General features: G+C 43.9%; 1 protein-coding gene across 3 annotated transcripts; it reads left to right on the top strand.

Annotated features, from left to right (window-relative positions):
• The first annotated feature begins 138 nt into the window (after positions 1 to 138).
• LRRC8D (leucine rich repeat containing 8 VRAC subunit D) lies at positions 139 to 26,554 on the top strand. 3 transcript variants are annotated; one of them, XM_078776404.1, is made up of 5 exons: positions 139 to 370; positions 520 to 605; positions 14,221 to 14,463; positions 14,656 to 15,803; positions 24,791 to 26,554. In XM_078776404.1, exons 3-5 carry the CDS (start codon positions 14,223 to 14,225, stop codon positions 25,781 to 25,783), a joined length of 2,382 nt encoding a protein of 793 aa, XP_078632530.1. In that variant the 5' UTR covers positions 139 to 370; positions 520 to 605; positions 14,221 to 14,222; the 3' UTR covers positions 25,784 to 26,554. The 3 variants fall into 3 exon arrangements, with proteins under 3 accessions (XP_078632530.1, XP_078632532.1, XP_078632531.1); XM_078776406.1 differs by having other exon boundaries at positions 139 to 391; XM_078776405.1 differs by having other exon boundaries at positions 139 to 396.
• The last annotated feature ends 361 nt before the right edge of the window (positions 26,555 to 26,915 follow it).

Genomic DNA, 26,915 nt, shown 5'->3' with positions numbered 1-26,915 from the left:
GCCTTTTAGAGTCGATGTTTAGTTCATCAAGAATCTGTTAATTACAACAATCCACAACTACCTTAATCAAACATTGTGCAAAAATTATATCTCGCATTTTTCCATGTACAAAGATAGCTCTTGACGTATGATAATATTAATATTAATAATAAATAAATAAAAATCCATCCATTTTTTTTTGTTGTGGTTTGAGCAGTTGTCCAATTGCCCTTTGAGATCTGGCCATCTGGGTCTGTCCGATACCCTCACCTCAGCGAGTGCCTGATTAATACTGGATGGTGTTTAAGACCCAGTCCTGCTCCAGAGACCGCCAAGCTCGAGCCACGGATAAATAGCGGGAGTATGGAACCTTTGCACCATGGTCTCCTCGGTGCGCTGTGTATAGGACCAGGTTGGGTACGGGGGAGCACAGGGCGCTTTTGCCGCCTCAGGATTAGCTTTGTGTGAGGAAAGAGATTTGTTTTCTTTGTTTTAACCCGGATTTATTCGTCGCGATTGTTTCTGCCTTCCTACCCCTAGCCTTCCCATTCATGGTGGGTTTGTCGTAACGAGCCAAAGGGGCAACGTTCTATCGCTTTGGAAGCAGAACGTCTTTGACTCTTGAGGTATTTATGTTTCTTTTTTATTACAGTTATTTTCTACTAGGGCATGCCCGTACTATATATATATCTAAAATTATATCCCCCCCCTCTATTTACATGAAATGGTTTGGTCCATTCGCAAAGCCAAAGCGAACGGCTTGCGAGTACGGTGACAATCCCCCCCCCCCCTCTATTTACATGAATGGTTTGGTCCAAAGCGAACGGCTTGCGAGTACGGTGACAATCCCCCCCCTCTATTTACATGAAATGGTTTGGTCCAAAGCGAACGGCTTGCGGAGTTTGGTAAAGAAATCGCCATAGCTCGGTAACTACTTCTCCGATTAATATGAAACCTTGAAAAGGCACATCCTCGGGTCCCCAGCAATATACCTGGCAAGTTTCAAGTATATCGGACCCGTGGTTGTCGAGAAACAGCGGTCACAGACACACAGACAAACACACACACACACAGAGATTACTGGAATTATAGATAGACTAGGGCATGCCCGTACTATATATATATCTAAAATTATATCCCCCCCCTCTATTTACATGAAATGGTTTGGTCCAAAGCGAACGGCTTGCGAGTACGGTGACAATCCCCCCCCCTCTATTTACATGAAATGGTTTGGTCCAAAGCGAACGGCTTGCGAGTACGGTGACAATCCCCCCCCCCTCTATTTACATGAAATGGTTTGGTCCAAAGCGAACGGCTTGCGGAGTTTGGTAAAGAAATCGCCATAGCGTGCACAAACGCGCAGGAAAGCGAAAGAATCGCAAATTAGTTTTAATTAGTTTTAAAACATAGTTTAACGCCAACATAGTTTGCCAACGTGAAATAAATGAATACGCTCTCAAATGTGCCGTCCGAGGCAGAGTCTGTTCGGCACGTTCGGCACACGTGATAGCTCGCTGCTCTCTGATTGGTTGAATCGTTTTTTGGACATAGCTCGGTAACTACTTGTCCGATTAATATGAAACCTTGAAAAGGCACATCCTCGGGTCCCCAGCAATATACCTGGCAAGTTTAAAGTATATCGGACCCGTGGTTGTCGAGAAACAGCGGTCACAGACAAACAAACACACAGAGATTACTGGAATTATAGATAGATAATGGTTAGAGCGTCTGCTCTGAGTCTGGGAGGTCGATGGTTCGAACCCTGGCCGAGTCATACCAAACTCCAAAGACAAAATGATTTGTGCTGCTTCCTTGCTTGACACAGCATTTAAAAAGGAGAGAACACGGACAAACGACCATATAGGTTGACAACCATTACGCAGGCTTGATGGGTCGAATGGCCTTCTTGTGCGTTGAACTTCCTTGAATGGGAAATCGTATGATATTATTATGCTGCTGGGATACCCTGAACCCTGAATCAGGTCTGCACCCTGAACAAATTACAATTTCCTGTCATCTTCAGTCGAACGTCAGGACTGACCAACGGATTCGTGAAAGTCTTGTGCCAAAACCATTCTTCAGCCGACCTCAAGATGAAAGTAGTTGGTGCCGTTAAAAGTGGCAGTAGATCAATAAAATATGACCGCGGGTCCTGAAGCTCACCTGGACCAGGAGTAACAGTCACTCAAACCCCCCACAGACCTTGATATATATATATATATTTTAATGCTGTGAACATACTTTGGTGCATCACGGGTAATGAAGGTTGTGGGCAAGTTTCATCGAAATAGTAGTTTCAGAGAAGTTAAAAAAGCAAAATACCTAGGGGTTGGGGGCGTCAGAAACACCCCCGTAGTTCCCCTTAATGAGCACAGATTTTGAAGCGGTGAATTCACCGTCATTAGGCATCAGATATGAAGGTTGTGGCCAAGCTTCATCAAAATTGTGTGTGTAGTTTCGGAGAAGGGAGCAAATACCTATTTTACGGGGGTCAACTGCACCCCCCCCCCCCCCCCCACCCCTCTCTGTAGAACACCTTAATGAGCGCAGATTTTGATGCGGTGAATTCACCTTCGCTGGCATCAGATATGAAGCTTGTGGTCAAGTTTAATCGAAATAGTGTGTGTAGTTTCAGAGAAGTTAAAAAAGCAAAATACCTGTTTTGGGGGGAAACCGAAACGGAAACCAGGGGGGGGTCAGAAACATCCCCGTAGTTCCCCTTGATGAGCACAGATTTTGATGCGGTCGATACACCGTCATTAGGCATCAGATGTGAAGGTTGTGGCCAAGCTTCATCAAAATTGTGTGTGTAGTTTCGGAGAAGAGAGCAAATACCTATTTTATGGGGGTCAACTGCACCCCCCAACCCCCTGTAGAACACCTTAATGAGCGCAGATTTTGATGCGGTGAATTCACCTTCGTTAGGCATCGGATATGAAGCTTGTGGTCAAGTTTCATTGAAATCGTGTGTTTGGTTCAAGTGATAAGGACTGAAGTGTTTATTGATTGACTGACTCACTGACTCATTCACTGACTGACTGACTGACTTACCTACAGACACTGCTCGATCACATAAGGTCACCGGACTAAAGTCCAGGTTTGCTAAAAATAGGGACAATATTTAGCAAGCCTGGACTTTAAATAGACAGAGCCTCGACATTATTATCATCCCTGGGCACTCACCTGGTAGAATACAGCAGTATACTACACCGACTAAAGGTATTTTAAACCAATTCCAATGGTTGTTGGAAGACAGGGCAGCATGTACAATCGTACTAACGTAATCATAAGACTTAAGACATCAAAAGACATCCAACGTGTGGGCAAGTTTGAGTGTGAGCGTATGAGCTGTCTCCCTTGACATATCACGTGCCTTCGATACGGTCTGGCGCCCCGCTCTGCTCACCAAACTCTCCTCCTTTGGTATCCATGGAAATCTCCACGCATGGCTGGTGGACTTCCTCTCTAGTCGTAGTCAACGTGTGGCCCTGAATGGGTTTCTCTCATCTCCTCTTCCTGTTCAGGCTGGAGTTCCCCAAGGCAGTGTTCTGGGCCCTGTGCTTTTTCTGGTCTTCATCAATGATCTCTCTGACTCTCTTGAAAATCCTCTCTATCTCTTTGCTGATGACTCCACTCTCTGTCGCTCCATTGCTCATCCCTCAGATCGGCAGTCTGCAGCCTCCTCACTCTCTGCAGACCTGGACAAAATCACAGACTGGGCAAACAAGTGGAACATGTCTTTCAATCCTGACAAATCTCACACTCTTACGATGTCTCTCCGAAAAGACAGACTGGACAACCCTCCCATCCACTTTCTGAATAATTCTCTCCAATAAGTTCCGTCACTCAAGCTTTTGGGTCTCACTATCTGCCATGATCTTTCCTGGGAAAACCACATTCCCAAGCTGGCCTCCAAAGCCAGTCGCCGACTTGGCATCCTCCGTCGTGCGAAGTCCTTACTCGGCACACCTGAGCTCCTCACCACATACAAGGCTTTCATCCGCAGCTCAATGGAATACTGCTCTCCCCTCTGGGCTGGTGCTCCTGCCTCACACCTAGCTCGTCTTCACGCTGTTGAAACCAAAGCGTTCAGAATCATTGGAATCTCCCGTGATGAAGCTACCTCCGAGGGCCTTTCACTTACTCACCGCAGGCAGGTTGGTGGTCTTTCTGTCTTCTACCGACTCCTCTCCGGCCTTGCTCCTCCAGCTCTTTCTGGGCTCTGTCCCCCAAATATTCCTAAAGGTCGCACAAGATCTGCCTGCAACCCTCTTATGGTTAAACTGCCAAAATCAAGACTCTCTGCTCACCTTCACTCCTTCATTCCTCTTTTCTCCCGCCTCTGGAACAAACTCCCTCACTCTCTTCAATCCCACTCCACCCTCCAGGTCTTTAAAACAGCTGTTCACCACCATCTCTTATCTTCCCCCATCCAAAACCTTGATCTTTTCTACCCCCGCTAATTTCACCCCAAATCCACTTTTTTGAAATACCAACTTCTGTCTGGGAAGTCGTTGGTGTCCTTGTGTTTTATACTTCTCCCACCCCCCCCCCCCTTCCCACGCCTCCTCCCCCCAAGCCCTTTCCCTCCCACACATCTCCCTGCTCTCAAATGTTATGTTTGTGTGCTTCCCCTTCTCTCCCCATCTTGTCTTCCGCTCCTTCTTTTTATATATTTTGTTTGTCTGGTTGATTTGTTTGTGAAATAAATGTTAGCTCTTTCACGAGCCTCGATTCAGTATACCAAAAAAAAAAAAAAACAACAACAAAAAAACGTGACACCAAAGATGAACTGGTTCTCACAATCTTTATGTATGGGTCAAAAACGTTAACATTAAAGCAAGAAGATAAATATCAACTCCTCGTTTTTGAAGTGACGTCAAGGCATGGGAAGGACCAGCCTCAGAAAAATAATGGGAGTAACTAGGCTGGACAAATTAAGGAGTACTATAATAAGGGAAACCCTCGGAGTAAAACACACAATAACGGAGAAAGAGAATATAACACAAAGAAGGCTTACATTCCTTGGGCACATTCAAAGATGCCCTGAAACGGACTTCCAAAACTCCTCAAAGAAGTAAGGGTTAATGGCACCAGACCAACAAGGTGGATCGACCGCATCAAGGCAGATTGCAGTGCCAGACAAATAGCGTCGCTGGTGAAGGCACAAACATTGGCTCAAGATTGAAGTGTGTGGTGACGAATCATCATTATTATGGAACAGATGGCAGGACAGGGAGCAGCAGCAGTCACTGCTCCTGTGTCGACACCTTAACTAACTAACATTCGTCTCTCTGATTTCATTTATTCCTACACCATGAGATTAAAGAAATAAATAAATAAACATTTTCTGAGTTCCTTGCACGAGTAATGTCCAGTGTTGGTATCAATGCCTGGATAATTATGCCCGGTGGTGGTGATATTGATGCTCCATCGATGGTGATGGTTCCATCGATGCATGGATAATGCACGATGATTATATCTCTTCACTGATGAGGTTCGGTGGTCGTGGTGGCGACAGGGTTTTAAAACGCGTGCTGGCAATATCCTGTGCCCAAATTAAACGAGCTCAATTGATGTTGCTAAATCAACCACACAGTTAATTAAAATTACATTGGCAGTGTTAAAAACAAATCCGGTGTAACACATATTTGTAAGTAAATACATGTCGCTTTACAAATTATTTTATTATAATTTTACCTAAAAAAGAAAGGCCTTTGGCAGAAGGGGAGGGGGGACTTCCTTTCCTGCCCTACCTCTCCCTCTCTCCCCCCCCCCCCCCCCCAGTCACTGTTAATGTGCCCAAATTCTTGTAATCTAAAGGCCTGAGTGATATGTACTACAAGTGCTATTATACAGTGCAGTGCTGATATATAAGGCTAGACATTAATGGTTGCCAAAAGCAATTCAAGTTTGATGTCGGGCAACCTCATTACTGTGCCTTGAACATTCATATTGAATATGTATGTACAAAACTAACTCCTGTATTGATAATAAAAGTTAGTGTGTGTGTGTGTGTGTGTGTGTGTGTGTGTGTGTGTGTGTGTGTGTGTGTGTGTGTGTGTGTGTGTGTGTGTGTGTGTGTGTGTCACGACGCTCGAGCCCATGATAATTATATATGGTCCTTCTCTAAGCTAGTCGTGCATTCGACCTGAACGAACACGTACAATGAATGAATGATTGTTTTAAGGCCATTTTTTCCCTGCTAAAACAGGAGTTAGCCTTGTGGGCCCCATGACCTCATGGTTCCCTTTTTGAGGCAATGTTTTATGGCCGGATGCCCTTCCTGACGCCAACCCTTAGACACCTCTTACAATGTGCAGGGATACGGTGTACCTATTCTAAATCAGGGTACACACCGTGATCATTCATCCCAGCAAACTGGTACTCAATTAGCCGACCTCAGAAGGATGACAGGCTGAGTCAACCCCCCTGGCGTTAATTCAGCGATCGACCGGGATTCGAACTCAAGATCCTAAGATCCCAAGCCGGCACCCTAACCGCGAAGCCAACACCAGGCTTTGAACGAATACGTACCTTGCTTGCAAACCAAAACATGTTGATTGCTGAGTAGAATAGTGGTTGTGCTAAATGACAAGAATTGTTGTGATTTCAGTTCAAATGCATGTACTGTACGACCCAATTAATTAACGCTTTCATAAAAAAGACTCATACTGTATTTATTATTACTAGGGCATTGCCCTTACTATATCTATATCTAAAATTATATCCCCCCCCCTCTATTTACATGAAATGGTTTGGTCCAAAGCGAACGGCTTGCGAGTACGGTGACAATCCCCCCCCTCTATTTACATGCAATGGTTTGGTCCAAAGCGAACGGCTTCCGGAGTTTGGTAAAGAAATCGCCATCGCGTGCACAAACGCGCAGGAAAGCGAATGAATCGCAAATTCGGTTTTATTAGTTTTAAAACATAGTTTAACGCCAACATAGTTTGCAAACGTGAAATAAATGAATACGCTCTCAAATGTGCCATCCGAGGCAGAGTGTGTCCGCCACGTTCGGCACACGCGATCGTTCGCTGCTCTCTGATTGGTTGAATCGTTTTTTGGACATAGCTCGGTAAGTAATTGTCCGATTAATATGAAACCTTGAAAAGGCACATCCTCGGGTCCCCAGCAATATACCTGGCAAGTTAAAAGTATATCGGACCCGTGGTTGTCGAGAAACAGCGGTCACAGACAAACAGACGTACAGACGTACAAACGTACGTACAGAGATTACTGGAATTATAGATAGATTATTATCAATGTTATCAATATTATTTTGTATAGAAATCACATGCATCAACATAAATAATTATTTCAAATAATTTCACAGGAAAATAAATATTCATTGTTGTGAACTGAGGCAAACAGTTTGTAAAATGTGGTTACGTGGGATGCTATATATAGGTTTATTTGCTCATGCAAGTATGGGAACATTCCATGTAAGGGGAGGGTTGAATAATTAATGAGATTCAATCTGTGCCAAGCGGAATTTCACTTCATCTCGTGCTGTCATTTTCAACATCTCAAGTAATTGTTGTGATTTTAATTAATCAAGTAATCAAGTAATTTGCTGTCTCAATTCGGGTTTGCACCTGCAAAATGACGATGTATTGAAGCAATATTGAAAAGAGAGTGTTCCTGCAGATAGACAGGATGGTGAAGGGGATTCTCTTGTTCATCTGCTTTTATGAGCACTGCTAGCTCTCTCCCAGGACCGGTGGTGGAGACACCCGTTCGAGTATGAAAAGAAACAGCAAAGGAAGCTCCAGGTGAGATGGAAAGAAAGATGGTGGAGGGAAGGAGAAAGGGCTCGTTGACAAGACTTTCAGAAGGAATCGTAATGTGAAAGACAAACTGTAGGTGTATACAGTGCCTATAGAAAGTCTACACCCCCTTTCAAAATTTTAACCTTTTGTTGCCTTATAGCCTGGAATTAAAATGCATTAAATCAGGCTTTTTCCACCTTTATTTACACATCATAACCTACAACTTCCAAGTGAAAAACAAATTCTATAAATTTCAGAAAATTAATTAAATATACAAAACTAGAATATGCTGGTTGGATAAGTGCCAAACTTGGAACTGAAGTTCAGATAAATAGACAGCTTAAAGGAAGCTCATCCCTGTGCTCGTGCCATCCAGCATTTTTGACCAGGAACTCGACCCATGGATCTGCTTTGTAAAAATTTCCACGGCATTTCAACTTGTACAAATAATTCAAGCAAATAGATGTTTATGCCTTTTCTTTAAAATTGTATATTTTATAGTATGGTATAACACCATTTTGGCACTGCACAAGATGTCAGCCATATCGTCATCAGGAATTGGATTTGAGGACTGCAGTTAACTCAGAATGAAGAATGCTATCAACTTGAATTTGAGTGCAGAAAACGGCTGTCAGTCTTAAGTCATTGGGCTGACAAAACATTCATATGAAGACGAGAAATCACTAACATACTTGTAACAAGGCTGCAAAGAACCAATTTATTTGTCACTAATTGAACCTTCCAATACTGCTTGAATTTAAATGACGACAAATTTACTCAACCTGATGTTGAGAGAACTGTGCCAACCACAGTGGGAAGGAGTGTGAAGTGACTTTCAAACTTTAGTCTTTTTTTTTTTTTTTTCAAAGCAAGAGAGGCCTGCTCCCTCTTTTTTTCAAGAAGAGGTTACGTCCAAAATGTTGCTTCACCTTTCACAGTGTAATTTTGTTCTCATTATGCTGCTGGTATTGTTCTAATTGAGTACCAGTTCACTGGTAATTCCCTGCTTGTCGTAAAAAAAAAAAGGCGACAAAAAGGGTTGGCGTCAGGAAGGGCATCCGGCCGTAAAACATTGCTTCAAAAGGGGGACCAAAAAACAACAACAACCACGGTCCCCGAAAAGGCCAACCCCCGCTTTGCGGGGAAAAATGGCCTCTAAACGGTGGTTTTGGTATGCTGCATGTACCCTGGTTTTTTTATTCGGTACCCTAAATCCTGAGATGTAATTTTGTTGCTCTCAGTCCTGATGAATTTGCACTTTAAGACAAACCCTGATTTAATGATCAACACTCATTCGGTTCATACTAACGTACTAACGTTTTCATACTAACGAAAATTAATGAGATCAACACTCAACACTCAACACTCGTCACTCCAATGCAGCGGTTCTTAAACTTTTACTCACAATTTCCCACTTTGGCTACTACCAAACCATTATTCCCTCCAACACCACTCCCACATAATTGGGATAGTTATATGATGACAGAATTTGGATCGAACATATCAATATAATTATATTATTGAATAAAACCACCGTTTAGAGGCCATTTTTCCCCGCAAAGCGGGGGTTGGCCTTTTTCGGGAACCGTGGTTGTTGTTGTTTTTTGGTCCCCTTTTTGAAGCAATGTTTTACGGCCGGATGCCCTTCCTGACGCCAACCCTTTTTGCCGCCTTTAACGACAAGCAGGGAATTACCAGTGAACTGGTACTCAATTAGCCGACCTCGGAAGGATGACAGGCTGAGTCAACCCCCCTGGCGTTAATTCAGCGATCGACCGAGATTCGAACCCAGGATCCTAGGATCCTAAGCCGGCACCCTAGCCGCTAGCCCAACACCAGGGATCTCTGGACTTGTTTGTTTGCCACTAGTTTTTCAATTTGAGGAGCTGGTGCAGAGGGAGGGACAGAGAGGGAGGGACGGAGAGGGAGAGACGGAGAGGGAGAGAGGGAGAGACGGAGAGGGGGAGATGGAGAGGGAGAGACGGAGAGGGAGAGACGGAGAGGGAGAGACGGAGACGGAGAGGGAGAGACGGAGAGGGAGAGACGGAGAGAGAGAGACGGAGAGGGAGAGACGGAGAGAGGGAGAGACGGAGAGAGGGAGAGACGGAGAGAGGGAGAGACGGAGAGACGGAGAGAGGGAGAGACGGAGAGAGGGAGAGAGGGAGAGACGGAGAGACGGAGAGAGGGAGAGACGGAGAGAGGGAGAGACGGAGAGAGGGAGAGACGGAGAGAGGGAGAGACGGAGAGAGGGAGAGGGAGAGACGGAGAGGGAGAGACGGAGGGGGAGAGGCGGAGGCGGAGGGGGAGAGGGAGAGGGAGAGGGAGAGACGGAGAGGGAGAGACGGAGAGGGAGAGGGAGAGGGGGAGAGGGAGAGACGGAGAGGGAGAGACGGAGAGACGGAGAGGGAGAGACGGAGAGGGAGAGACGGAGAGGGAGAGACGGAGAGGGAGAGACGGAGAGGGAGAGACGGAGAGACGGAGAGGGAGAGACAGAGACGGAGAGAGACAGACAGAGAGGGAGAGAGGGAGAGACGGAGACGGAGAGAGGGAGAGGGAGAGAGACGGAGGGAGAGACGGGGAGAGGGAGAGACGGGGAGAGGGAGAGACGGGGAGAGGGAGAGACGGGGAGAGGGAGAGGGAGAGACGGGGAGAGGGAGAGACGGGGAGGGAGAGACGGAGAGACGGAGAGGGAGAGACGGAGACGGAGAGGGAGAGACGGAGAGGGAGAGACGGAGAGGGAGAGGGAGAGAGGGAAAGAGAGAGAGGGAAAGAGGGAGAGACGGAGAGGGAGAGACGGAGAGGGAGAGACGGAGAGGGAGAGACGGAGAGGGAGAGACGCAGAGGGAGAGACGCAGAGGGAGAGACGCAGAGGGAGAGACGCAGAGGGAGAGACGCAGAGGGAGAGACGCAGAGGGAGAGACGCAGAGGGAGAGACGCAGAGGGAGAGACGCAGAGGGAGAGACGCAGAGGGAGAGACGCAGAGGGAGAGACGCAGAGGGAGAGACGCAGAGGGAGAGACGCAGAGGGAGAGACGCAGAGGGAGAGACGCAGAGGGAGAGACGCAGAGGGAGAGACGCAGAGGGAGAGACGCAGAGGGAGAGACGCAGAGGGAGAGACGCAGAGGGAGAGACGCAGACAGAGAGAAAAATCTCAGATCGTCTTCCACTTCCAACTTGTTGCGAGCATTTGGGGTTTGATTGCCAGAAGGGATGGGAATCCTGACTCGCACAAGTAAATGGCGGGGGAAATGGATGACCGCTCACAGGACTCGTTCACTCACTTTTGGATAGACGTTGTACATATTGGTCCAGAAGGCAGAAAGCTGAGGATTTGGAATTCATTCTTCGCTGAGGAGTCATTCTTGAGTCCTAAAAACTCGTGGATGGCTTCTGGGATACTTTCAGCCACACACTTGAAGGGATCTTGTGTCATGGTCATGCATGCATCCTCATTGTAGATATCCGGAAAGTATTTATTGAACTTCATTGCCAGGGAATTGTGGTGCTCGGTGATCTCTTCTTTGAGCACATCACCCATGGGTTAATAAGCAAGAACCTCAGTCAACCGGTGGAAAGAAACTGGATTACCTTCTGGGATCTCTCTTACCCACAAGTTGACTTTGGTGATGAAGGCCTTTGTGTGATCTGTATGCATTATGATGTTCATCTCTCATCCCTGGAATTTGCGATTCAGCTCATTGAATGCTTCAAATATGTCAGCCAGATAGGTCAAACGAGTGTCCACACCTGGATTGTCAATGTCTGAATATATATCTACCTTGCCCTGCTCCTTTAGAAATGCCTCCTTGCTTAGCTCCATCACCCAATCCATAATGTTTCATTTTGACAGCCAACGGACCTGTGTGTGGAACAAGAAGGCTTGATGGGCAGAGTCCATGTCGGTGCAAAGCTGGTAGAAGAGCTGTGTGTTGACAAAACTGATAATTTTGATTACGATTCCCATGACAGCTTGCAGTGACTCTGGCAGAGTTTTTGGCACTAGAGCCGAGGGGGTATTAACCTAGCGATCCACCAGAGCTGATTCACATGGAGAAATTGGGGTCTTAACCCTTCCCCCCAGATATGCTACCCTGACAGAAACCATACTTGGGCTACTCTTGGGCAACATGCAATATTTGGTTGTATTTTATCTTTAGTTTTTTAAGCATATATACACAAACAAATAAACAAACACGATTTGAGCTTTATATATTAGATAGTAACGGTGGACACATGGTCAAATCTTCCACCCGGATGGTCACCAATTTAGTGACAGATCGTCCTCGGAGGCCGTTCGTTGGGAAAGCCAAACAGATCTTTTCTTTAGTTTCCAGCGTACAGAAATTCCAATGAAATCTGTTTCTTACTGCCAGTTTGTCTGCCTGAAAGGGGTCTCCTCCCCCTTTCAGATGGACGAATAAGCTGTTGGAGAAAACCACTGTGGTTTTAATACCTCCCAATTAGAGTTTGGCACCATTTACCAATGGTCGTGAGTTTTGACCCACGCCTTCGTTATAATATTCAAAATCCGAATCTTGCACCAGGCCGACACACCAGTGATGGCAAAACAGAGTTTACTGCAAGCAACAGTGGTGAGAATCACAAAGATGGAAAGGCACTGTTCAGTAATTCTTTCTCTATAATAATTTCCCCAGCACCCACGAGACGTCGACGGTTTAAGGTGATAACTTACCCACTCATACCATGAAGAGTCGGACAGAAAGATGTCCAGCCACTGAAAGAAGAATTTGGTCCCCACATGATGATTGTGTTGGGTGGTGGTGCTGGTAGTGGTCTCAGTGAGTGGGAGATCATAGGTTCAGTAGCATCCAGCCATGTCTCCTGGCCTTTCCCCTCAACTCTATATTACCCCACGACCATGTGTTGCTTGTTGCGGCTGCCAAGGTCCCTCGCGGATTTGAGTCCCCGAGACCACCAGTCTCGGCGTGGCTCTTACTTTATGCATGGCCACAGGGTCCGCCTTTCACCTTCCTCGAGGGAGGGGGTTGTTGTTGTTTCGTATGCAGCCTGTGCTGCTAATTGCATCATTTCTCTGGAAGCGTGTTTGTGCCGCTGATGCAATGCCCCAATTACCAGTGAGCTGGTACTCAATTTGCCGACCTCGGAAGGATGACAGGCTGAGTCAACCCCACTGGCGTTAATTTAACGATCGACCGGGATTCAAACTCAGGATCCTAGGATCCCAAGCCAGCACCCTAACCGTTAAACCAACACCAGGCTCTCAAGGGAGGAGGTGTGGGGTGGGAATTTTGTGGCTTGCGGAGATTGTAAAAGGATTTATTCAAAAGCAAAACATATGGTACACAGATTATGAAGGGAATGATTTATAGGTTTAATAGGGGAAGATTGGTGGGAGGACTTTAGATACATTACGGAGGTGAGTTGTCACGTTTATCAATTTCTGGACATGCTTTGACACATGTCCTATAATTTTTACACAAAAACCACACACTTGTGCTATCCGTTTGTTGATGACATAACTAGTCTATCTTACGTCCGTTACACTTATGCCTTTCTGCAACAATCTATCTATAATTCCAGTAATCTCTGTGTGTTTGTTTGTACGTTTGTACGTTTGTACGTTTGTACGTTTGTTTGTCTGTGACCGCTGTTTCTCGACAACCACGGGTCCGATATACTTTAAACTTGCCAGGTATATTGCTGGGGACCCGAGGATGTGCCTTTTCAAGGTTTCATATTAATCGGACAATTACTTACCGAGCTATGTCCAAAAAACGATTCAACCAATCAGAGAGCAGCGAGCTATCGCGTGTGCCGAACGTGGCGGACACACTCTGCCTCGGATGGCACATTTGAGAGCGTATTCATTTATTTCACGTTTGCAAACTATGTTGGCGCTATGTTGGCGTTAAACTATGTTTTAAAACTAATAAAAACGAATCTTAAACTATGTTTTAAAACTAATAAAAACCCCGGGGGGATTGTCACTGTACTCGCAAGCCGTTCGCCGTTCGCTTTGGCGTTGCGAATGGACCAAAACATTTCATGCACCAAACCATTTCATGTAAAGCGTTCGCCGTTCGCTTTGGCGTTGCGAATGGACCAAAACATTTCATGGACCAAACCATTTCATGTAAATAGAGGGGGGGATATAATTTTAGATATAGATATAGTACGGGCATGCCCTAGTATATATAATGCTGGCATCCTACATTCTTTGTTTAGTTTGTCTATTAATGTCTTTTGATTTCATGTATAAGTACACTGGCATTGTCCTGTTTCTGAATTTTTTTTTTTGTTCCTTGATAAAGTAAATGAAGAACGTAGGGCACTGTTTAAGTCAATGAATATGCCCATGATGAAAATTTTCCATTTGTCACGTAACTTTAACACATATTTTAAAATTACAAGGGTTCTCTTTGTCATTGTCTGTACATTTCTTACAGTTTGTACAAATGACTGTCATGTTAATGCGTGTGTTGCAGAAATGTTCACAATCACAGAAATTTCATCTTTGAGTGAAGTACAATCTTCCTTTCGGATTTTAAAGCCATGGTGGGATGTCTGCCTAGATTACCTCACTATTGTCATGATGATGCTTTCTATATTTGCTGGCACAATGCAGTTTTCACGTGATCAGGTGTACTGTTTGCCAAAGCTCGAGCACAATATGACATGCACATTTGAGGGTATCGTTAACCTCCATCTGGCAGTATCTGCAGCACAAAGTAAGGATTTTTTTGTTGTTTCACTTTTACTGTATTTTTAGATTGCATACCTCGACAGAATTTACGTGGTTTATAACTGACAATTCAATTTGTTTGTCCTGATAATTGTGAGACAAAGTTGTACTTCCTTGTGACATTGTTAGTTGTTTTGAGGCGAGTAAACGTAAAACTAATTGTGTCTTTGTTTTTCAGATGTTAAACCAGTTGGAAAGTCATCTGGTATGGAATATATTCAATACATGTTTGTAAACCAGAAGTGTTATAATGATGCTTTACCATGGATCTCGAAATACATCCCTTTCCTTGCTCTCATCCACACAATAATACTGATGGCGAGTAACAACTTCTGGTTCAAATACCCCAAAACTAGTTCAAAGATCGAGCATTTTGTGTCGATCCTCGGAAAGTGCTTTGAATCACCTTGGACGACAAAGGCACTTTCGGAGACTGCTTGCGAGGAATCTGAAACCGTTGGTGGAAATCAGCAAGTCCGAAGCCTTTCCAAGGAATCATCGGTAATGGTTTCCACCAAAAGGGATTTTCGTTCGAGCATTGGAGGTGCGAGCGGTGACGGTAGTGCTTCTGGAACACCATTGCTTCAAACAAAAAGCAATGTGACCAACCCACATGAGAAGCCCATCATGGAATCTCCAATGAGAGGTGGTGGAGAAACAATTCTTGACAAAAAAGACGGAGAGCAGGCTAAGGCACTGTTTGAAAAAGTTCGGAAGTTTCGTCTTCATGTTGAAGAGAGTGATACCATCTATAAGCTCTATGCATTGCAGTGTGTAGTAAAAACACTCAAGATCCTCTTCATCCTTGGGTACACTGTGTATTTTGTGGACAGAATAACATTTGTGCATGAGTGTGTACCTGATGTCGAGGACTTTGTGGGGTTTTCCACGTTCTGTTGCACTCACAATTTGGCTCCAATTTTAAAGAAGATCTTGTACACGTACATGGCGGTAATCGCATTGTTTGGCTTCGTTTGTTTCTATACTCTTGTCTGGCTTTTCAAGAGGCCACTGAAGGAGTACTCATTTGAAAAGGTGCGAGAGGAGAGCAATTTCAGTGACATACCAGATGTAAAGAACGATTTTGCATTTCTGCTACATATGATCGATCTGTATGATGCGCTGTACTCGAAACGATTTGCAGTGTTTTTGTCCGAAGTGAGCGAGAACAAGCTGCGCCAGTTGAGTTTGAACCAGGAATGGTCGTACGAGAAACTCAGACAACATGTAAACACAAACATGCAGGATAGGCTTGAGCTCCACCTCTTCATGCTCTCTGGAGTTCCTGAATCCGTTTTCGACATTGCAGATTTGGAAGTCTTGAAGGTATGTTTTGTTTGATTTACATTGCCATTATCATATGAAAGTTCCTGTTTGAGGGGCAGTACAATGAAAACTCAACAACGAACTTATTTGGTGTAATTGTTGCATTGGGTAGTTTTATATACAGTCACGTGAAAAAGTAAGTACACCCCATGTAAAGTTTTGACTTTTTCAACATATTTCAACATTGAGCTATTTGATCTTCATTTCAACAATATTGATAGATAAAGGTGATATAATATAACAAATATCATGAAACATTTACATTTTGTAGTCCATTGTATAATTTAAATAAACATAAATGCAAATTTCACATGTGGAAAAAGTAAGTACACCCTACATTTATCAACACTTCAAAAACCTAAAATTAGAATCAGGTGCACCAGCTCAGGTGCAAATGATTAGAACATCGTTAGAGAGGATCTTGGAGGAACCTGTCTTATTTAAACCTCAGACATTTAGTTTGGTTTGCTCTTTGTTGTTGAAGTGTGCTGCGTCACCATGCCTAGATCAAAAGAGCTCTCTGAGGCCTTCAGAAAGAAGGTTATAGATGCCTACGAGTCTGGGAAGGGATTTAAAAAGATCTCCAAACAATTTGAAATCGATCATTCGACTGTCCGGAAGATCATCCACAAGTGGAGAAAATTCCAAACAACTGGGAACTTGTTCAGGCCAGGCCGCCCCAGCAAGTTCAGCCCGAGAGCAGACCGCAAGATGCTGAAAGAAGTCTCTAAGAACCCCAGAATGTCATCACGGGACTGACAGGTAGCTCTTGCCACTGTTGATGTTAAAGTGCACGAGTCTACCATTAGAAAGATGCTGCACAAATTTGATCTACATGGGAGGTGTGCCAGGAGGAAACCTTTGCTGTCCAGAAAGAACATCAGGGTAAGACTATAAAGTTTGCCAATGAACACCTAGGCAAAGACCAGCACTTCTGGAACAATGTGCATAATGTGCATTCTGTAACATAATCTGGACAGATGAGTCAAAGGTAGAGCTATTTGGCCGCAGTACCAGAAGACATGTTTGGCGAAAACCAAAGACAGCATTTGACCACAAGAACCTGATACCAACTGTAAAGCATGGTGGTGGAAATATAATGGTTTGGGGCAGCTTTGCTGCATCAGGGCCTGGGCAGCTCACCATCATATAATCCACTATGAATTCTTCATTGTACCAGAGGGTGCTTGAGGATAATGTGAGGCCATCTGTCGGAAAGTTGAAGCTCAACCGAAGGTGGACCTTGCAACATGACGATGACCCTAAACATACCAGTAAATCCACCAAGGAATTGCTGAAAAGAAAGAAATGGAGGGTTCTGGAATGGCCAAGTCAAAGCCCGGATCTAAATCCCATCGAGATGTTGTGGGGGGATTTGAAATGAGCTGTGCATGCAAGAAACCCCTCAAACATCGCACAGCTGAAAGAATTCTGCATGGAGGCGTGGGCAACAATTTCTCCCAGTTGATGTCAGAGACTGGTAGACAGTTATAAGAAATGCCTACTTGAGGTTGCTTCTGCCAAAGGGGGCAATACCACCTATTAGAGCCAAGGGTGTACTTACTTTTTCCACATGCGAAATTTGCATTTATGTTTATTTAAATTATACAATGGACTACAAAATGTAAATGTTTCATGATATTTGTTATATTATATCACCTTTATCTATCAATATTGTTGAAATGAAGATCAAATAGCTCTATGTTGAAATATGTTGAAAAAGTCAAAACTTTACATGGGGTGTACTTACTTTTTCACGTGACTGTACATACAGAAAGTCCTTGATAATCACGGTTTTGATTTGTGGCCAAAATATTCGAATTTCATAATGCTACCGTAACACAAAAATTCTAATTGTGCATGTGAATTACTTCCAGCTGAGCAACAGCCAACAAGAACCATCTAGGATGTGCAGAGATTCATTTTAATTGCACTGTGCACGTATACCTCCACATCCGCTTTGTGGAAGACTATGTGCCGACTTTACGAAAGGCGTTTAAGAGTTAGACGCATGTAGAATTGCTGATCTTGCGATGATCACCCGTTAAAAGTTGGTCGCCAATCGCTGAAGGGTAATTATCTAATAATCTAATGCATGATCAAAACGTAATCGCAAGCGTTTAAATAACAAACTTTTACACGTCGGCAAAGGCATGTTTACGAGTGGGTATAAAGCTTTGAAGCAAGCATTACATGGCTTTTAATTGGTAGTTTACATGGGACATTTGTTTGAATTATGTCAGGAGGTAGAAGAGGATAGGAATAGGGCAGTTCACCAAATGTGCATTGAGAATATTCGAGGATAGATGCAATCCTCTGGCGAAGTATGACAATATTGATTTGTCTGGAGTTAGACTCTCAAAGTAATCATTTTGTTGGCAACTGAATCTATTGCGAGATGACCTAGATCAACCTACGATGAGGAGCAATGTGCTGAATCTCTTCCAACAATTGTCCATGGTTATAATTGATGTTGGATATGTGGGCTGTGTTTCACACGCTAATTGGCTGTTTATCTGACTTCATAAATTGCTATCTCGACAAGTGATTAGCTGTGCACGTACAACAATGTTTTTGTCACCGTTTTAGGGTAAGGCGTGTGTCAGCAAGATGCTCACGGAAGCTCCTTTCATAAATTCGACCCGATAAGTCTAAGAATGGGAGTGGCCATTTTTTTTAAACCCACGCGCGTGTAAAAAGTTACATATGTAGTTTTCATTACACATTTCTTTAAAAATCACCCCGCCCCCCCCAAACCGCATATGGTAAACTGGTGTAATGCGGTGCAGGTTGTATTTTGGCCGCCCAATATGATGCAGCCGATAGACCAGGGAGTTATTGCTAGATTTAAAGACACTGATTGAGAATCCAAGGGGCAGGCAACCTAATATGACACTACAATCTGCCTGAAATGGTTTTATCCAATGGGCAATGAAAAATAACATGAAGTTGAACACTGATAAGTGTGCCATTATGGAAGTTTGTTTCATGAAACAACCAACGGCAAGGCCTCAATTTGCTATCCAAGCTACTGTACTGCAGATGTTGATTATGATTTCAATTGATATTTGATATACAATGTAGCTCCTGTCCTCTTTTTGTGTTTTTCATGAATCTTTCTTTTTTCAATTGTTTATATGTCAGATGTATAATGTAGATGGTTTAGCCTTTTTCGTTTGCAGTGATTTAATCTGTTTGTGAATTTGTCTGTCCTTTGTTATAATGCTCTTTTTGCATGTTAATTAGTACGCAATTTAATTATTTTTCTGCCATTTCTGTTTTCTTTATGTTTGAATGTTTATGATCGGTTGAATAAAACCATTTACTCCCATTGAGGCATACCATGAGACAGGTCATAAGTGAAACCGATGGCGAAAACAAGCCCACAATTACATATTTCTGATCACCAAGGGTAAGCCTCCGCTGATCGTGGGAGGCTTACCCTTGGCGATCGCCCGCGACTTATCCATGGCCTGCGATCCAATCAATATTTAGGGATAGAGTGTAAATTAAGAAAATGTGTCCCCATCTAAAATCCATCCATAAAACTCCATCATGAAAATCAGAGGAAACGTTATGATCAAAAAGGTGTTTTTGTTAACTAGGACACAATCCGAAAAAGGTAGGTCAAGGACACTTATCAAATATCAGGTGCACATCTTCAATGCAGGTCCACTATTATGATGCAAGAACATATTGGAAGGCCAAGTGATCTCTGAGATTCCCCATTGGCAAAATTAAGCGATGACAAATAAAATAATTTCAGACCCCCATTTGGCCTTGACCTTTAACTCTGAGAGATATAATGTAAATCAAGCGCAACTGTGCCTTGCTCTAGGGCCTAGGCCATCTAGGGAGGGCAATTTTGTTCCGATCGGACAAACCTTGGTCGAATTATGGGGGAAAATGCAAAAATGTCTAATTATAATTAGGTCATGACCTTAAAAATTAGGTCAATGCCAAAAACGTATGTCAACCACACATACCTTCAATTCGCATTATTGATACAAAATTTCATTCCAAACGTCTGAGCCGGCTCTGAGATAGTTTGGAAATTAGGAGTGCTGGGCGAATTTTGTTGCCCCTAAATGGTAGTTTTAGTACTCCTGGGTGGTATAATGTGTACCTGTGTACCATTACCATTACCATGATAGCTGTGGTACCATTAAAAATTGAGGGGGCTAAATCTATATATATAAAAGTGTGTGTGTGTGTGTGTGTGTGTGTGTGTGTGTGTGTGTGTGTGTGTGTGTGTGTGTGTGTGTGTGTGTAATGTTACCGATAGACTCCTAAACGGAGATGCTCACGTGCTTGATATTTGGCATAGACATGGCCATTGAGCCTGGGAAGAACATGGCCTACCTAAAAATATTTGACGAGATCCATATTTTTACCTCAGCGCATTTCAGCGAGGAATATTATACACGGAATCTGAGCCAGTGGCAGAGCAGCGCGCTGATTCGCTCAGAGCGGTCACGTGATGTTCCATCCTTGCCGCCATAATCTCAGTTACGCGTTCGCACGTAATTCAGAGTGAAAAGCGATTGCGTTTTTTCACATTTCAGCGAGGAACATTGCCATTCACACCACAGGTTTTTTTTTCTTTCATCTTTAGATCCATATTTTTAGCCATAACGTAGCGCATTATGGCTCGCTCGAGCTCGAGTTAGCCAATCACCTGGGAGCATGAGGCCACTTTGGCCACGACACGACGCAGAGTTGCAATCTTGGGTTTGCGTCGTTTGTTTGATTGCAGAAGTTGCAATCTTCATTACCACGTGTAAACGTAAAAGTGAAAAAAATTGAATTTGTCTACGAGTGAGTGACTGGAAGACTGACTGTGATAAAGGCAATGGCACCGAAGAAAAGAAATTTGTCGCGTTCAACCTCCCGAGCAAGGAAAATCGCTGATCGGAGACTCCATGAAACCGATGAAGATACTTTTCACCATCGACAAGCCAATCAAGAATGTGTCTCTAGATTCAGACAGCAAGAGACAGAAGATGAGAGAACGGCACGTCTAAACGCCAATCAACAACGTCTGGCGAGGGCCAGACAGCGAGAGACAGAAGATGAGACAGAGGCACGTCTAAACGCCAATCAACAACGTCTGGCGAGGGCCAGACAGCAGGAGACAGAAGAACAGCGCCAAAAACGACTCAACAACTGGCAACCATCAGGCAGATGGCAGCCGGCCATTGCATGGGAGAAGGCTGCATTCAGTTACAATCCGAACACTGACTACTCAAACGTTGATATTGGCTCCATGTCGTTCACCTGTCAGTTTTGCCATGCCTTGAAATGGAAGGGAGAAACACCAGGAATGTGTTGCAGGGGAGGCAATGTCCTTTTTCCTTCTCTCCAATCTCCACCGGAACCTTTGAAAGAACTACTTCAATCAACTACGACTCAATCCAGACACTTCCTGAAGGAAATCCGTAATTACAACTCTTCGTTCCAATTGACTTCGTTTGGAGCAGATCGCGTCGTCACTGAGCAAGGATTCATGCCTACATTCAAGGTGCAAGGCCAGGTATACCACCTCATTGGCTCTATCCACCCTCAACCAGGTGAGCAACCGAAATTTTTACAAATCTATTTTATGGGTGACCACCGAGAAGAAGCTGCCCGACGAGGACAGAACTTCCCCAACCTACGCTCTGAACTAATCCTCGCCTTACAAGATATGCTCCACTCAAATAATGCGCTGGTCAACAGCTTCAAGTCAACATTGGAGAGAATGCCTGCACATGATTACAAGGTCGTAATTCGAGCTGACAAACGTCCTCACGGAGAGCACGAACGTCAGTTTAACGAGCCAGTCAACAATGACGTTGCAGTTTTCATGGTAGGAGAGCAGTACAACAATCGCGACATCGTCCTGCATCTTCGCGACAACAGCACGAAGCGGATTTCGGAGACTCACCGATTCTATGACGCCCTCCAGTACCCTCTGATTTTCTGGAAAGGACAAGATGGCTATCATTTTGAAGTTGAACAAGCTGGCGGCCGGGGAAAGAAAGTATCTGCGAATGACTTCTATGCCTTCCACATCATGGTCAGAAAGAATTCCACGAATCATATCCTGCAGTGCCGTGATCTGTTCCACCAGTTCATCGTCGACATGTATGCCAAAATCGAAAGTGAGAGACTCCTCTTTATCCGGCTCCACCAACAGCAACTGAGGGCAGAATCGTACGCACACCTCAAGGATGCTGTCAACAATGACGGAGATGTTCAGAACATGGGACAACTGGTCATCTTGCCATCCACGTTCACCGGAGGTCCCCGATACATGCACGAGCGGACCCAGGATGCGATGGCATACGTATGCCCCGACCTTTTCCTTACCTTCACCTGTAATCCGAAGTGGGAAGAAATTAAGCGAGAGTTGATGATCAACCAGCAGCCAACACATCACCATGACATTGTCGCAAGGGTATTCCACCAGACACAGAAGGAACTCATGCAGACGATTAAGAAGGGCAAAGTTTTCGGGACTGTCCGATGCTTCATGTCCACCATTGAATGGCAGAAACGAGGCCTGCCCCATGCCCACATTCTGGGCATGGCCATATCTGGGCATTCCCCTCCCCCTCCCTTTCCCCCCTACCCCTCCCTTTCCCCCTACCCCTTCCTTTCCCCCTACCCCTTCCCCTTCCCCCTTCCCCCTCCCCCTCCCCCTCCCCCCTCTTCTCCCCTCCCCCCTCTTCTCCCCTCCCCCCTCTTCTCCCCTCCCCCCCCTCTCCTCCCCTCCCCCCGTTCCCCTCCCCTCCCCCCGTTCCCCTCCCCTCCCCTTCCCCCTCCCCCACCCAGCAATGCCGGGTACTTCTGCTAGTATAGAAATAAACCCTACAACAGCAATAAGCCTTCCTCTATCTTATGGAATATAAATGATGACTACTCTTTTTGCATCTTCAGATGCATAGGGCTACCAAAGCAGTTTCCTAGGCTAGTGGGCACAATCCTGGAGGGTCACCACTCTAACACAGGATACTCTAATGGCTCATTCTTCCGAGTAAGCTGGTACTCATTTTGCCGACCTCTGAAGGATGACAGGAAAAGTCAACCCACCTGGTGTTAATCAACGGCATGGCAGGGGCTGGAACAGAAGACCCTAAGTTTTTATTCCAGCTACCTTACTCATTAAGTTGCCAACACCAGGCTTCCTATCTTACAGGGGGAGGCTTAATTAAGGAGTTTTTTTTAATGGGTATTCGACATTGAGAAAGCTTTAGAAAAATGAAGGATTTGTGGGGAGAGGTGAGTGCCTCTCCAATGAATGGCGTGTGGCCTGAGTGTGTCCACAATTTCACAGACGTTAATATGAACCAAAATCCTTCTGCCAACACAGTCACCACAAATCCAGGAAGAGAGTGATTAAGTGATCTAATTTCTGGTATTTACACATAAGATATTGTATTTTGTATTGTATTTCATATATATTTGTATGTCCAGTATTTAATTTTTTTAAATCGATTTACACGTGTTGATGTATGAAAGAACACTGTAAGTACCCCCATAATCCCCGGCCAGGAACGCATGCCCCCCTTAATGCATGGGTTATTATGGGAAAGTATGTTTTGCATATCACAAGGCTTTTCGGGAATGGAACTCTTGCCATAAATGAGAACTTGATGCATGCATGTATGTTATGTATGTATGTATATGTATTTATGTGTGTATGTATATTATATGAACTGATAATCTTGTGTGAAATGACTATCACGCTTCTTATCTTATTTTATTTGACATTGTTTTTATTTTATTTCTGCCAAGCATTTTAAGGTGATACAACATTCCTGTTCTTCAAAAAAAATCTTTTTCAGCCATCCTAACTCTCTCTTCCTCATATGGGGCAATTTCAATTGTCACCATGCCAATTGGCTGGGAGTTGGTATCTCTTGAACCAGCCATGGCACTGCAGCCATAGACTTCTGTGACTCTATCGGCCTAGACTTTGTACAAAAACAGTGTTCTAATTGAATACCATAATAAAGTATTGTTATTTCGAAATTGGTAATTAATCATGGAACAGCTCGGAAAGGATCTAAAGGTCTGCATTTGTATCCATTCTGAAGAGCACAGATCATGTTGCATCCAACCACAGCTGCCATCAGTTATACTACATGAATTAAGTTTCCATTAGCTAAACGGTGTATTTTAGTGCCTAGTGAGGCGTCAACTATGCGGCTTTCCAAATGGTTTGGTATTGAGTATTTTGGTTTGGTATTCCCTCCCCCCCTTCCCCCCCTTCCTCCCCTCTTCCCCCCTCCCTAGCCCCCCCCCCCCCACCCACCACTCACCCTTCCATTGCCTTCACCGCTCGTGGAGTTGATGTTCTAATTTGTGCTCTTGTGGCTTGCTCAATCCTTATTTTTAAACTATGATCGAAGGTTCATCTGTTAGGTTCATTAAACTATGATCTGTTAGGATTTGTGTGATTAACAGGACATTAGTAAATAGTGGACAAATCTATGCAGCATATGGGATTGAACCTGGGATCTCAGCATCATGATGTAATTGTTCAGATGGAAGCAACAGATATGTTGATCATAATTTATCTTCTGATCTCAACTCTGCTGTGTTGACCCAGTATCATCTTTAACCATCTGAATCACACATGTTGGGCAAAATAATGATACATCTTTCAGTTTGTCTCATTTTCAAAAAGGATTAGCATAAGTTTCCTTATTTTTATGTCATGTGTATATAACCGTTGAGGCTCTTCAGACTTGCTGTCAATTTTTTAAAACACATTGAACAGTCGTATGTATCCACGTATGATTCGTTCCCAGCAATAACAGTTCTGAAGAGGGAGGAGGAGGAGGGGTACAATGGTTTCCTTTTTTTCCACTCATACACACCATCAGCAAAATAAGTTATTGCCCGTGGGTAATACTGTAATTGTTGTGAGAATAATTATTTTGTAACCGAGACGAAAGAGTTTGGAAATGATTGTTTTTATTTTTTCGTGCAACTTGCAGTTGGAGTTGATTCCAGAGGTGAAGCTACCAGCCAAGATAACCCAGATGACTCGACTGCAAGAACTTTGGCTCCACCACTGCCCAGCAAAGTGTGACGCTGCAGCACTCTCTTTCTTGCGGGAACGCCTGTGGTCCCTTCACATAAAGTTTACCGATGTGAACGAAATCCCACAGTGGATTTACACATTGAGGAATTTGCATGAACTGTACCTTTATGGAAACCTGAATTCAGAGAATAACAAAGTCATCGCTCTGGAATCTCTGAGAGAGCTTCGGCATTTAAAAGTACTCCTTTTGAAAAGCAATTTGTCTAAAATTCCATCCAATCTGACCGATGCTTCAACTCATTTACAAAAGTTGTACATTCACAATGATGGCACAAAGATAGTGGTTTGGAACAACCTGAAAAAGTTTATCACTCTAACTGAGCTGCAGTTGTACAACTGCGACCTCGAAAGGATTCCGCATTCTGTCTTCAGTCTCGGGAACTTGCAGGAAATCGATTTCAAAGGGAACAGCATTTCCACGATCGAAGAGATCGTTAGCTTTCAGCATTTGAAACGGCTTTTGTCGTTAAAGCTTTGGCATAACCAAATTGTCGCTATCCCACCAACAATATCTGCAGTGAAGCATCTTGAACGATTGAATCTTTCGAACAATAAGCTCGAGAGCCTTCCGCCAGCCCTTTTCAGCATAAAAAAGCTCCGACATCTCGACCTCAGTCACAATTTGCTCTATTGTCTTCCAAAAGAAATTGGAAACCTGGCAAACTTGCAGTACCTGTGCGCTGCGAACAACAGTCTTTCGGAACTTCCCACCGAGCTTTTCAATTGCTCCAAGCTCCGTGTTCTGCTGTTGTCGCACAATTGCATCAAAGAATGGCCAGCAAAGCTGGCTGCCCGTTTGTCCCAGTTGCAACAGCTTGAGGTCAAGGGAAACCCCATTGAAGACATTGTTACTGGTGTCTCAGGGATTGATCTCCAGGCACATTGAAACCATCAGACTTTTTGAAGGGTTGTAAATGCATTTATTTCCCATAGTAGGTTCATTAAATCCTTTTGATGCCTCAAGGGTTGTGTCCAGCGCTGCACCTAATTTGAATGGAAATTTTAGATGCTGATGCAATTGGTTGCGCTTGTGGATCTTCAGGTAATGCGTTTTACATGTAGATCCGGATTTGGTGTCTATGTAAGATGCTTGTTGATGTTTGCAAGTCGTCTCCTGGATATGTTTGTTTTTGTTTTCAGCTAATTCCAATCTCTCTGATCTCTGACCATCCTTTTTTGCATGAGGTGTATTTTATATTAAGCTCATCTCCAAAGATTTTTTTTTAAGTTGTACATTTTCACAACTGAAAAGCACTTTCCTTTGAGGATTTGCAAATTTCCAAGGTGTTGTGATAGTAAATTTCCAATAAATGTACCATTCCTTGATGCAGTTTTTGACGTTGGGAGTATTCCCTGTCAACTTTACTTTGGTGCATATTCTCAATCTTTAATTTCTTTCTTTGGTAGGTGTAATTTGCATTCATTGTTTATAAAGTACGAGGTGTAAAACACATTCACTTCCCTCTATATTCAAAAACTTTTCACATTGATATGATTCCAGTGTATTACGCGAACATAACTTTTTTATTTGTGCCTTAAGAGTACCCATAGGTTATGCAAAAACGGACATTGTAATATAAGGAAGGATACCTTGTGCTTATTCGATGAATTGTGCATTTTGCTATCCTGTAAATAAATTGCCTGCTCTTAAAAACGAGTTTTTGTGGCTCATAAATATCGTTTGTATACTCGTATATTTTGTTTTTTTAGCAACATGCTCGGCTTTAGCGCATTTAACATGTGCCGGCAATAATGTCTATCTTGCATTTCACCAGGAAGCTATCACCTTTACATGTTCTTTGATCTACTGTATAGGTGGTGAGATTGCTCCAGAGGTGAGCAAATTCCAGTACCACCGAGTCCTCTCACACTGGGATTGATTCCCGAAGTAATCCGATTTGACTTGAACATCTGGCTGCATTGTACCAGAAGGCATTGAATTATGAGGCATCAGCTCCTTTTAGAGGAGATGTTAGCCAGCTGTATCGTCTGCAATATGGAGGTGGAGCATGCAATTG

The sequence above is a fragment of the Myxine glutinosa genome, chromosome 4 (genome assembly GCF_964187855.1).
Source record: "Myxine glutinosa chromosome 4, kmMyxGlut1.1, whole genome shotgun sequence".
NCBI classification, from domain to species: domain Eukaryota; kingdom Metazoa; phylum Chordata; class Myxini; order Myxiniformes; family Myxinidae; genus Myxine; species Myxine glutinosa.
The sequence above is the reverse complement of the archived record's forward strand: the minus strand, read 5'-3'. Positions and strand labels throughout refer to the sequence as shown.

Excerpts from the sequence above, each read along its gene's own strand:
- LRRC8D (XM_078776404.1), top strand. The coding sequence starts at position 14,223 with ATGTTCACAATCACAGAAATTTCATCTTTGAGTGAAGTACAATCTTCC. Across the intron at positions 14,464-14,655 it reads GGCAGTATCTGCAGCACAAA|ATGTTAAACCAGTTGGAAAG; the intron begins GTAAGGATTTTT and ends TTTGTTTTTCAG. Across the intron at positions 15,804-24,790 it reads CAGATTTGGAAGTCTTGAAG|TTGGAGTTGATTCCAGAGGT; the intron begins GTATGTTTTGTT and ends TGCAACTTGCAG.